Source organism: Panthera uncia, chromosome D1, assembly GCF_023721935.1.
Source record: "Panthera uncia isolate 11264 chromosome D1, Puncia_PCG_1.0, whole genome shotgun sequence".
Lineage (NCBI taxonomy): Eukaryota > Metazoa > Chordata > Mammalia > Carnivora > Felidae > Panthera > Panthera uncia.
In genome coordinates, this window is record NC_064808.1 from 41,170,164 (window position 1) to 41,184,192 (window position 14,029).

At 37.4% G+C, this 14,029-nt stretch overlaps 1 protein-coding gene across 26 annotated transcripts in view; it reads left to right on the forward strand.

Annotated features, from left to right (window-relative positions):
- The window catches only part of SOX6 (SRY-box transcription factor 6), a 687,546-nt gene that overhangs the window by 596,864 nt on the left and 76,653 nt on the right, over positions 1–14,029 (forward strand). For 24 of the 26 annotated variants that reach the window (XM_049617879.1, XM_049617886.1, XM_049617897.1 and 21 more), the window contains 2 exons: positions 7,199–7,348; positions 13,234–13,417. In XM_049617879.1, coding sequence (XP_049473836.1) covers positions 7,199–7,348; positions 13,234–13,417 — 334 coding nt within the window. The remainder of the gene's footprint in view (positions 1–7,198; positions 7,349–13,233; positions 13,418–14,029) is intronic. The other 2 variants (XM_049617946.1, XM_049617986.1) reach the window with 1 other exon arrangement.

A 14,029-nucleotide genomic window follows, 5' to 3' on the forward strand; every position in this document is an offset into this window, starting at 1 on the left:
TTATAAGTTCAAGAAGATGGAAACAAAGAAAGAGACTTCCATCTCTGGGGATCCTTTTGGAGAGACTGTGAGGAAAGGTATAATAAGAAAAAGGTGTGGGCAGAAATGATAACAATTCCAAAAAGATAGAGCCAAGAAGAGAAATAAAGGAGTTTTAGTGATCATTGTTGACACAGCATATATTAAATATCAGGCATGATGTTAGGTGCTGAGGACACCTTAAAGAAGACTCAGTCCTTCCCTTAAGGAGCTTGGAATTTGCTGGGAGATAGAGACATTAAAAAAAAAAAAATTTCCGTCAAGTACACAGGAATAGATGATGAGATATGGGGGGAGCACAAGGGAGACAGGGTTCAGATAAGGCCTTAAGGAGAAAGTGACTTTTAACCAAGACTCAAAACATGAGTAGAAGTATGACAGACAAGAGGGGTTAACAGAAAAGGAAAGAATATGGCAGGAGAAGTGAGAAGGTTGAGTTGGAAATTAACCCAATACGTGAGGAGTGGGTGTGGTAGCTCTTCCCTTATTCCTTCTCATCTCCTATCCCTACAGCCAATTTTCTTTGGTGTCAAGTATTAGGGGTATAGCTAAACAAGTGCCTTCTATGCTGAAAAACAAGGACTTCAGTTCTTTCCTTCCATAAAACCACAGCCATATTTCCTGGATCGTTTTGTTGACATTGGAGGTTTATGAGAAGTAAAAGTATTTGTGATCTCTTTCAAATTATTTTTAAGCTTTCTCCGTTCCCCCCGCCCTCAGTCTGTAATGACTTGTTACTGACATATTTTCTTCCCTGTGCTGAACAAGCACTAAATCATGCTGCTTAATTACCCCTGTCTCCGTTCTACCTTCTCACAGCCTCACAGCTGAACTTGTCCAGCTTTATAGCATGCCTTGCTCGGTAGGCGGGGGAATGGTCATCAGCATTGTTTTGAGAAGGTAACAAAACCCAGGATGTCCCTGGAGAACTGAGCCAGGCTTGGGGCCTAGTGTTAGGCAGCATCATTCAAGTAAATGGCATTTCCTTAAAGATGCTCCCCTACCAACCCTGCTTGTCTCACGACTCCATCATCTTCTATTGCCCTCTCCAACCCCCGAGTAGTGTGTTGTATACAAGAACAGGATCTGAGTTATCCAGGGCCAGGGATCTGGGGTTCCCAGATATTATGTGGAACCACAGCAGGTGGGGTAAATATAAGGGTAGGGGTTGAAATTTCAGTAGTGCCTATTGAATCTGTTTTTATAGAGGAGCATTTTCCCTTCGCTTCCTTTCTTCGTTATCCACCAATAGGCTAGTTATATTTGAGGGGAAAAATTTTTTTTTTCTTTCTCTCTGGGCCAGATTCCGACAGGCCACTTTAAAATGCCCTTTCTAATTGAAATGACAAAACACAGGAGAATTTACTCCAAAGAGAATCTGGTGTGTGAAGTTGTGCCTGCTTTTTTACTGTTGGTTTCCATATACTGGAGCATACTGGTGCCAATTTAAAGCCCCTGTCAATTTCCATTTGTATCAAGTTCCCCTATTTCTACCTATATTCTGCATAGTTCTTTTTACTTTATCAGTCTCTTCAATATGTGTCACTAGGGTATTTCAAGTGTCTTCTATTATGGCTCCAAGATCAGTTGGAGAAGGGAGCTGTTTAGATAAAAATTGCGCCCCTTGCTCCTTCAAGGTGGCTGGCTGGTGGTACCATTAACCCTTTCTGTATGTGAGGGCTGTGAAGTGCCATTTTAGAAAAAGTCACTGCAAGACATCTGGAAATATAGTTTGCTATTTGAGAACTCAGAACAGCAGCAACATCAGAATCTCTCTTCTCCTTGGACAATGATTCTTGTCTGGTGGCTAGGAACAGGAAATGGGTTTCATTATAATTCACTGTAGAGCTTATGTAAAGCACATGGACTTTAAAGTAAGACTGACTCTATAAAATAGATAATAATTCCCATTTTCTATAATTATTTAGAAAACGAAATAAAATAATAAATGTTAAATACCTAACACAGAACCTGACTGAGTTAGCGTACAATATATGCTTGTTGAATTCACACATGAATGAATGAGGGTGATGACTGAATGGCAGGATGAGTGGTTATGTGGTTATGTGAAAATCATGCGATTATGAGAATATAAGCCTTGCACTTTTTTTTCGATGGGGTTCTCCATAGGAGAGCTTACATGATTTTATCCCAGAAAGCAGGTATATACATGATACATATGTATACATATATACACACATTTATGTATGTGTAATGTATATACCTATAAATGTATATTTCATATTATGTTAAGTATTAGATACACTGACACCACTCATAATTTGACATGAATTTGGCTGTACGGGGCAAAACGTGCCTCTCTTTCCAAGTACAATAGTGTTATAAGATGACTCTGACAAAATACATTTTTTAGGTCCTGGCCATAGACTGGTGTATCTACTTGAAGACACTCAAGAATTTCAGGGGCACCTGAGTGGCTCAGTCAGTTAAGCGTCCAACTTTGGCTCAGGTCATGATCTCACGTTTCATGGGTTCGAGCCCCACGCCGGGCTCTGTGCTGACAGCTCAGAGCCTGGAGCCTGCCTCGGATTCTGTGTCTCCCTCGCTCTTTCTGCCCCTACCCCATTCACACTCTGTCTGTCTCTCTGTCTGTCTGTCTCTCTCAAAAATAAGCAAACATACACACACACACACAAAAGAATTTCACCATAAGGCTGAGTTTGGTAGGACCTACTGTTTTGTGTTGAATGTAAGTAGCCCTAGTTATTAAAGTGTCACTAGGATACAAATGCAAGATAGGTTTTTTCTGAAGGCTAGTCTCAGGACACAGAAGTCTAGAAATAGTATTAGAGGTATGGATTTATGACATCTTCATAGGACTTCCTTAGTCCAATGTATTTAAAAGATTCGTCAATAAGTTGGTGGTAAAACATAGAAAAGATTCTTTGTGTCTTGGCTTTAATTCATTGCTTTTTCTAGATACTTCTTGTTGGGGGAATAAAGTCTAAAATGATTCATGTGGCCTTTAAGACTCTACCCCTGTCTAGCCTCTTGTCATGCCACTGTACCCACACTTAACCGTCCTTTCATGTTGGCCCTTTTTTAGTATCTTGAAAACGTTACTTTCTTTTCTACCCCAGGGCCATAATAATCAATGTTTCTTTTTTCTGGAATGTTCTTTATGACCTTTCCTCCTGGTTAATTCTTACTTAAAGTGTTATTTCCTTGGAGAAGCGATTTTGATTCTCCAGACTATGTTAAATGCCTTTGTTAGATGGTCTTTTGACATTCTGTATTTTTCTTTCTCAGCACTTAACCTGAACATAATTCACAGTTACTGTCTAAGCATTTATTTAATATCAGGTTTTCTTTCTAGCTCCATTAAGGCAGTAACTGTTTCCGAGTTGCTTGCTGTTGTACCTCCAGTGTTTAGCATAGTGTTTAGTTAATAGTAAGCATTTGATAAAGATTTGTTGTTGAACAAATTCATCAATGCTGGAAATGTACTCGTGATGTACAGAGGTTGGTTCATCATATAGCCATTTCTACTTTAAATGGTAATGTTGGAATGAGAGCCAAAGTGTTCTTCTATTATCTAGTTATATCATCTTGAGCGTGGTACTTCTCTTCTCTAGTCCTTCTCTCATCAGAAGAATGAGGAGGTAAGACTAGACTAAATGATCTGTTAAGGCCCTTTCAGTTCTAGATGTGAAGTATGTCAGTTTTCAGCTTACCAAAATCTTAATAATGACTACTTTATTAAAACTGAACTAATACTAAAGGTGGAATATTTCTGCCATAAAATAGTGAAAGCATTTCTTAAAGTGCTCCAATAAAATCTGAGTGATTTTATAATTTTGAAAAATATTTAGCTAGGCTCATTTTTACATATATGCACTGCATGACTTTTATATATCTTGGATAAAGAAACAACTCAATATCCCAAACAATCACCGAACATTTTTCAAAATTAAAATGGAAAAAAAGTCTATATTTACAGAAATAGTCTTCACCAAAGTTTAAATGTTTATGGGACTCTGGCTAAGTCTGTTATAAGCTTTACTACATTGTTGGTTTTTTAAACCTCAACTGTGTTTGGAAATGAATATTCATTATTATCGTCATTGTGTCTGTGAACTATGATCTCAGAATCCTACGTGGAGTGACATTTTTGTAAACTCTTGCGTCATCATTAATCAGAGCTTAACCCTTTTCTTTCCCAAACCATTAGTCTGCAAAGGACTTTTCTAACTAAGGCTATTTACTTGGATAACTAATATTTTATGTTCTTTCAAAAAGGATGTGGTATCATTTAGAGAAACTTTAAATTTATAAGTAAACTAAGAAGAAAAATCAATACCACCCCTCAGTTGCTGCTCAAGCAGTAGAATTTGTGTTAGAAAAGTTTAAGACAGGTGACTAAAGCTAGCAGTTATTAAAAAAGCTTTCTAGTCAACATTTCAACAAATGACTTCAAAAGAATCATTTCTTTTGAAACAATGTAATTTAATTTGGGCTAGGCTTATTTTCTTTTATTTATTTATTTATTTATTTATTTATTTAATTTAATTTATTTTTGAAACACAACACCATAACATTATTCATTATGTATGATAAATATAACCATGTACTACTTCTTTTGCCTCATTTTTAGAAAATATCTCTCCTTCTTAACATATAGTATGTTAAGTCAAAAATTTTGATTGGCTATCTCTTATTTGCAAGGTACTATTCTCTCTGCTTGCCCTCAGAAATAATTAGGTTGATCATGACTTCAATAAACTTACAGTCTATCAAGCATGATAAGACATATATACACAACTAAGCACAGGTTTAAAAACAGTGGTAAGTGCCACCAAAAAAGGTGCACATCAGGTGTTAAGGATCTATATCTTACATCTTCTCCAAAACTATATGCCTATCCCAAGACTTTGAAACCTCCACAGCTCCTAAAACAGAGCCTTGCATATAGAACATACTCAATTAGTGTTAGCTCAGAAGATGAGCTATCTTTGAAATCATTTGGCAAGCCTATACCTATTCAATGAACGACATTCTTTTTACCCAGGTCAGATCTGCAATCTTCAGTCTGAAAAGCATGGTACTTATATCTAAAATTATGCATTTTGTCAGACAGAGTGTGAAAATTTTTATTTTCGTGAGTGCCTTCTATCTTTACATCATATTCTATTTTCTGGTTTTTTTATTTCGAAGCTTATTCTACTAAATCTTTTCTGATCTCCTACTGACCAGTTTACTCATCTCTATAAATTTTGTGGTGTGTGGAGATGCCCCTTCTTGCTTCTAATGTATCAGTGATGGCAGCTCACCAGGAACTCTGAGGAACCCCAAGTCTGAGAAATCTCAGTGTTTCTGGGGTCATTCCTCTCGTAGGTACAAACCAGTAGAGAGAGATATAAAATAAATGATTATCAAAGCTTTAGAGGAAGCAATTAACATTATTTCTAAAAAGCGACTATCTTGTTCAAGCTGAAGGATTTCTGAATTTAGTCAGCTTTTAAAAAAATAGATTAAAAAAAAATAAAAATAATAATAAAAAAAAATAGATATGTTCCCAGGGATTTTTTTTTTCTGTGGTTTTTTTTTTCACTAGTTGAAGTTCCCTGGAGGACTCAAGATCGTCTGATCTTGTGAATTATTGAGGTAAAATGAAGGCATAAATGATGCTTAAGGACTCCTGCCTCTCAAAGATTTCATGACTCTTTAATACTCAGTCGTAGGGCACATTAGTCATGATACCAGATACCATGTAGCCAACACTATCTCAGCTCTCAACCATCTTCACTCCATTCAATACCAAACTTTTCTTCAGTGGCTTTATCCAAGAAGCAAATTTTCAGAAGCTTCACTTGCCCCTCTTTTGAAGACACTTGGCTGAATTTCAAAGGAAAAGGATACCACAGAGTAAAAAGGAAATAGAAGAGGCAGCCTTTTCTCCCCCTAAGTTCTAGCAGTTTGACTTACTCTTACTTGTGAATTTTTCTTGCCACTGAGTCATTGCACATACAGAATTATGAAACTTTAATTTCTTTAGAGGCTTGTTATATTAGAAAAATTGTTCCAAAGAAAGCAACAATCATGACATAAGCACATCTGGCTCTTGCAAATTATTCTTTATTAAGCTTTCATTTAATTACATGTGCTGAAAGGTCTGTTTTTGATTACTGTAATTTTTTTTATTTGTCCATCTGAATGATAGTAATGCTGGAAATTACATACAAACCACCTGTTTTTTTTTCCCCCTTACTAATATGACAAAGTTTGAGCTATTTTCTCTGTGGTTGATGAACTAGGAAGCTTCTTTATTATGATACACATAGGACTGTCAAGGTAATGGCTTAATCTTGATTATAAGAAGAAAAGAAAATATTTGAATGGAGTTCCCAAGCGTTAAACAGTGTGAAGACTGAGGCATCTGAATTCTGGCTAACCATAGAAGATCAACACATTCATTTATTATCAATTTCAACCAAAAGCTAATAAAACAACAGTCAAGGATTTAACATCCTGTGCTAGGAAAGAGAAGTTTCATTTCATTTCATTTCATTTTTTTTGGTCACAAATCTGGCTATATTCTCTTGAGGATTATTTTATATGCTGCCTAGAAATAAGACCCCAAGAAAACAATGCCTGCTGTTGGGCCTGGGGATCTTGAAGGCAGCATTCTTATCATCCGGAAGGATCAGCATCCCCAGAGAAGCTTGCTCAGTATTAAATAAGAACAGTGTTCTTCCAGGAATCCCTAGGAAAGTTCAGATTAGTTTCTTAGTTCATGAATATTAAAATTGCATGAATGGACATATTGACATTTAAAGAACTTTTCATAAAGATTTTAGGCGCTAGAAAGAACCGTAGAGACCATTTAGTCAAATTCCTTTTTGTACTGAAGAAATTGAGTTCTAGAGCAACCGAATCCTTTGTTCACGTTCATCAAGTTACTGCTACAAGCACCAGGAACAAGACAATGGCTCCCGTACTAGTACTCTTTCTTTCTATTATTTGGGCTCTCACATTCCCTTTTTAAAAGATAGTGAAAGAGAAATCACAAGGTTGTCAGGGGAGTAGTTATGTAACAACACGGTAAGTTTTGTTTTTGTTTTTTGTTTTGTTTTGTGTTTTTTGAAACTCAATTTCAGCTGCATCTAAAGAGATAATGTTTGTCTCCCCTGTTTTGCAGCAGCTCTATGCCGCTCAGCTGGCCAGCATGCAGGTGTCACCTGGAGCAAAGATGCCATCCGCTCCACAGCCACCAAACACAGCAGGGGCAGTCTCACCTACCGGGATAAAAAATGAAAAGAGAGGGGCCAGCCCTGTAACTCAAGTTAAGGTACTTGCTTTGCAGGATTGTGAAAACAGTTTGGAAAACAGCTTCACAAGAAAAGTAGTGAACCAGGCTGGGTTGGGAATAAGCAGCAGGAAGCATAGCAGCTTAAAGGAAACCCAAATGCTTCTCTTTATGGTAAATTTCATGATTGAGCACTGAGAAACAGGTGTTTCCCTTTTGATAACAATAGTGCCACATTGTGAGCGCTTTACCTAAATCTGCAAACTCACTTCTCAAGAGTTTTCCCCATTTGGATTCTGGCTTTTATTTTTTAATGTTCATTGGCATGAATGGCCATGGTTTTATTACCAGTCTTTCTCATAGATTTGTGACACTTTCTCTCTAAGTTCCTGAAACAGGTGGGAGCCAACTTACAGTACCAGAAAAGGAGGTTCTCAAAACTTTAGATTTTAAAAAGGGGGACAGAAAAGAATCTAGTGCTGGGCCTTATATGGTTTGTGGATAAAGGACTGTCCTCTGAAAACATTTATAAAATGGGCTCTGAGGAATGAGTGGTATCATTATCTATTCATGCTTTGATGCCCGGTAGTTGTGAGAGGATATGCAGGCTCTCCCAAGTTATGGCTGGGACATTGATAGATGCCTTTCCTCACTAATTTTCAGTGTCTTAAAATGTGGCACCCAGGAGGTACTTGGCGACAGAGGGAAATGGATGATGCGCTCCAACTTTGTGCTGCAGCTGGTACCTATAGGTGGTACTGGTTGGTTTTTATAATATAGTTCAGGGGGACCATTGTTTTGTATCGTTGACTTATCTACTCGGAGGGATACGCCAGCGCAGATGCATTGTTGTAATGTGCCCAAAGTACTACATCTGGAGAAATTTTGCAATTATTAGATTTTCACAGGGAAACATCTAAGGCCAACAAAATAGCATCAAATGCCACAAAGCCACTGAAAATGTATTATTTTTCCATAATGTTTTTGAGTATCTCAAAATTCCTGCCTGCAATTTTGAGATACTCCAAGTTTTGAGTATCTCAAAATTCCTGCCCAAAGGAATTAATTTAATGCCACCCATGCTTTAAACTCTCCAAAGACATAGATGAACATTTATGCTTTGTTGTTAGAAATACTGAGATATAACAAGAGCAGCTTACATTTAATAAGATAGCGTTACTTACAGAAACAAGCTACCTATTTTGTGTTCCAAGAGTTTCTGTTTGTGAATAAGAGAACGCTACAACTCAAACCACAGCACTTTGTTTAATTGTAGTTGTTAGAGTATGAACATATCAGACGGTATTGACTTGAAGTATTGAGTATTAGATATTTTAACATGAAAAAGTCACTTTATAAGTGAGTTGGCCAAATGGAACTGCACCAAACCAAGTCTTTACTGGATGAGTAAAATGTTCCCTGGTTAAATTCAAGTTTACATCTGCTTTTACCATTCCAGCTTTGTGGGCCAACTGAGTTTTATTACTCACTTGACCACATGCAAATTCTTAGGGAGTTCTCTATATAATTTGACTTGACTATATTTTATGTTAATAACAAAGGAAACATTCCTTATACTTACTAGATTGTTTGTTGTATGTGTGGGTAAAAATATATAGACCAAGACATAAAGCAAATGTTTTAAATGAAAAAAAATAAAAGCTTCTGCCTACTAATGAAGAAGTTCTGAGAATAATCTCATGATTTGCTAATTGAAAGGATTATGGTCACTAAAATATTTCTGTCTATAATCATTGCTTTCCCTCTGTATATAACATGACCACATGACATGAGGCATAGTTTGCTGAAGGTAACAAAATTAAACATAGATCATCTTACTGTACCTTCTTTCCCTGAGAATTTTTATCTACAATAAATATCAATATTGGAAATCAGAATGTTTTTGTTCAGATTTCAGTTCTACCACTTTCACCATCTGTCCCTTTGGACAATTTACTTAACTTCTTTCAGCCTTAGTTTTCTGCTTTGAGAAATGGGAGTTAATATTATCATGAGTCTTAAGTCCTCTCGCACATAGTGAGTGTTTCATTAATGTTAGTATAGCAGTGATCATGATGATGATGATCTGATGGTAATAAACATGACGGTGGTGGTGGTGGTAGCGATCATAATTGAAGCATCTAGTTGTGTACCAAGAGAGCCTAACAAAATACCTGGAGGATTTCCATTTTCAGCCATGATGGAGCAACAGGGATCGGATTTAGTCTTCCAGCTTAAGTAACTGAAACACAGGACAAGACATATAAAACAATGATTTTCAGATATTTACAGTAGGAATATAGGACAGTGATTCCTGAGAAAAGAGAAACAAATGAGAAAAGTACTACAGTTATTCCAGTTTACTGTCAAAAGGTTGTTTATAGGTAAGAGTGCAAGGAGGGATACCCACACAGAACACGGCAGCTCCCTGAATAGAGACATAGAGTTCAGAGTTTTGGGATGCCAAGGTAGATAAGAATTTGTGAGGTAGAGTACCAGAGAGGAGAGAGCTGCACAGAGGGAGAGAGGACTGAAAATCTGTAGGGGATTCTCCTGTATTTAGTGGAGTATTGATCATCATATGCATATGAAGAAACCCTCTGAGGCCAATGAAAAATACCAGATGTAGCAGGCAAAGCTATCACAAGGTTCACAAAGCACTGAGAATGGGTTTGTATTCCCATTAGCCAGAGTGGAAAGATCTCCTGACGCATGAGGTATCAGGTAGGGTTCCTCAGAAGGGTGTTACCTCAGTAATGGGACCAAATTATCCCTAGATTAATGGCTGCTCTGAACCTGCCTAACAAAGCTTAAATGCAAGCCTAGAAAGGATCAAATTTTTCTGTGTCTCAGAACATTTGTCTCAGAACAAAGTCCAAAATATTTGAAAAATGCCCAAACTCCAACACCCAGAACTGTAAAATTCACAGTGTGTAGCCTCCATTCAATAATTACCAGGCCTTTGAGGCACCTGGGTGACTCAGTTGGTTAAGCATCCGACTTCAGCTTAGGTCATGATCTCACAGTTCACAAGTTCAAGTCCGGCGTGGGGATCTGTGCTGACAGCTTAGAGCCTGGAGCCTGCTTCAGATTCTGTGTCTCTCTCTGTCTCTGCCCCTTCCCCACTTGTGCTCTGTCTCTCTCTCTCAAAAATAAATAAACATTAACAAAATAATTGCCAGGCTTTTATAGAAGCAAGAAAATATGAACAATAATGAAGAGAAAACTCAATCAATAGAAATAGGCCCCCAAATAGCTCAGATGATAGAATTAGTAGTTAAGATGGTAAAAACAGCTACTATAGGGACTTCCAACTTTGCCAAATGAGAAGGTAGGCAAATCATCCCCCTAAACACACCCACAAAATTTATGTCAAGCTAAGGGCATGCTGTGAGAACCAGTATCGGGCCTGCCATGGTGACAAGGGATTTGATGCTTCCCATGCCCAGTGGCATTGTTGGTGGAAGTGGCAATTACTGAGCTATGAAAATAAATAGAGCATATTCAAAGCTGAAAATTAAAAGATATTATAAACACCACATGTTCAAGAAGATAGAGGAAAATATGAGCATTATAAGGCAAGACATGGAACACATACATGGAATGTCTGGAGATGAGAAATAGTTTTTGAGATGAAAACTATACTGGATTAGTACTGATGGGATTAGTAACAATTAGATATCACAGAAGAAAAGATTAGTGAACTTGATGATGGAATGATGAAACTATCCAGAATGAAATACATAAAAAAAAAAAAAAAAAAAAAAAAGACTATCAGTGCTGTTGGACATCAAATGACCTAGTATGCTCCTAGAGCCCCAGAAAGAAAAGGAAGGAACAGAAAAAATATATTTGAAGAAGTAATGGCTAAAAATGTTTTAACATTGAAGAACACTTTGAACTCAGATATCTAAGAATCACAGTGAACCCCAAATAAAAGAAACATGGAGAAAACCAAATATCTAGCATATAAATCACTATTATTTAGAAAGGAGTGAAGGAACTAGTCTAAATATCCTTTGAGTGTAGAGAAAAGAGAAATACATTGTAATGATGCATGTAAGATGTTTTTGACGTGCATAGTAGATATAACTGTGTTTCCTGAGACCTATCCTCCGTGTAGATATAGATAAATGTACATCTCAACAGATGTACTGGATTATCTATTTCCTACCAAGACAAAAAAAAATATTCACTACGTTATTGAGTGACTTATTTTCTCTGATAGTTTAATAGAAAGAGAATCTGGGATTTGGAATCCAGTAAAGTGGAATTCAAGTGCTGTCCCTCCACGTATGGCTTTGGACAGTGATTTTATCACTCTGACCCTTCCTCCCCTGTCAATTTAGAATAGTACTCCCCAACTTCATAGACTTATTGCTAGTTAAAGGAGTGAATATGTGTGAAAGTGTCTAGCACAATGCCTGCTGTGTACTGGCTTCTCTGTGCATGTGATTTCTATTTTCTCTTTCTAATCTTCTTGAGTAGTCTGTTCTGGTATCTTTTTTGTCCCTCCCCTTAAACAATGACCATTGATACAGGAAAAGACCATAGAGATCAGCTAGAATCAGGCTCTCTTTTTCTACAAATGAAGAAATTGAACCCCAGAGAAGTCACATGTTTGCCAACGGGGAGGATGTTCTGTTTCCAAGCTCTACTGTGTGCTTTAAAAAATGGCATTATTAAAAGCAAGTTCTCTGTGCCTTTTCAGAAGCAAAACAGAAGTTAACATTTGCCAACAATTTTTATCTTAGAGCACAATAATATAGATCTTAAAACTGAACATTAGGGGCGCCTGGGTGGCTCAGTCGGTTAAGCGGCCGACTTTGGCCCAGGTCATGATCTCGCGGTCCGTGAGTTCAGGCCCTGCGTGGGGCTCTGTGCTGACAGCTCAGAGCCTGGAGCCTGTTTCAGATTCTGTGTCTCCCTCTCTCTCTGACCCTCCCCCGTTCATGCTCTGTCTCTCCCTGTCTCAAAAATAAATAAACGTTAAAAAAAAAAATGAAAAAAAAAAACTGAACATTTAAATGAACATGTTTATATTACAACTAAATTTCTAGAATGATGGACGTGTTGTTATGTGTGTTTAACGGCAGGATAAATGAGACAAAATAAAGGCAAGGAGCTTAGCTTTCAAGCTCCTGGTTGCACTAGAGTTACAAGCCAGATATGTGAATATTGTGCTTGGTATAGAAGGGCAGGCATCTTAAAATAGACACTCTGTAAATATGTGTAGCAAAGATTATAAAGAAACATCACTTTAGACATGAAAAATAAATTACATATAGCATGGTATGTAAAACATAATTATAATGTGTGCTTGCTCTTTGCAAAAATTAATTTTAAACATGAATAGAGACCAGAATATAGACCATGAGGCGTGTCCACACCCAGAAAGCCACATAGAAGCCATGCTGTGGCATGCGGCTCCCTGGGCAGAGGCCCAGGAGAGCAGAAGAAGCCTGTGTTTCCATTTTTAAAGTACTTGCAATTGTTTGATTTAAAATATATATTAAAAAATTAGCTGCAGAGCCTATTTATAGTTGCAGGAACTTTTCAGAGAGAATAACACAAAAGCACTACAGAGCTGCTGAAATTTTAAATAATTCTTTGTAAATGCCCTAGGTTAATTTAGATCCTTGAAAACACATTAGGAAATTAAGCTGTAATGTGAGCTAATTCAGATTTTAATTTGGCAAAAAGAATGATCCAACTACACAGTTAATGTAAATAGAAGCATAACACAGGGAAATTAATGAGGTTTCCTTCCGATGAATCTTCAAGGAGGTAGATAATTAGCTTCTTTTGTTATTATTGCAGGAGAATGTGGCATTGTCTCTGAGGTGTAAAATAACTGTGGCTTACTAAGTGATAATGTGCTTCATTTGTCTTCTTTTTTAATAATTATTTATGTTAAACTCTTGTAGGACGAAGCAGCAGCACAGCCGCTAAATCTCTCTTCCCGACCCAAGACAGCCGAGCCTGTAAAGTCCCCAACATCTCCCACCCAGAGTCTCTTCCCAGCCAGCAAAACCAGCCCCGTTAATCTGCCTAACAAAAGCAGCATCCCCAGCCCCATTGGAGGAAGTTTGGGAAGAGGATCCTCTTTAGGTAAATGGAAAGGTCAACAACAGGAACAGATGTATGAATTGGGTAAAAATAAAGCAAACCTGTTCAGTGCTGACTGATCCCTGTTTCCAAAGTGTTCCTTAGTCCCGAGGACGGGGGTGGGGAAGTAAAATCCTTTCTACTAAAACATAACTAACACCTTTTGGTGTCTTGGGGTGATTAGAACTTTTGGAAAAGTCATAATATATATCCTGCCGGGATGGGTTATTTAGATGCTGATGAGTTAGATCTAGCAAATCAGAGACTTGGGGATTTCTGTGTTTGGTTAGTGCTTTGCCGCTGAAGCAACTCTAGGCAGACGAGAGTGATCAACAAAACTCCAAGGGCCTAAAGGGACCTGACCTCCAAGCTGCCTGCTAAAAGTCCCAAGTTTCTTTGAAGCTTTATATTTTCTTTTTTAAATGTATGTGAATTTTACATCTTATTCCTTATTAGTTTTGCTTTAAAACAAATGTGAATGACACGCTTCAATGGCATAATATGAAACAAGATTGGTATCTGATAAGATATGTCATAATGATCCTCTGGTTTCTTACACTCTCTGATATATTGCCAAGTATCTCTAGGGACATTCATACCCCAGTGAGAAGTATA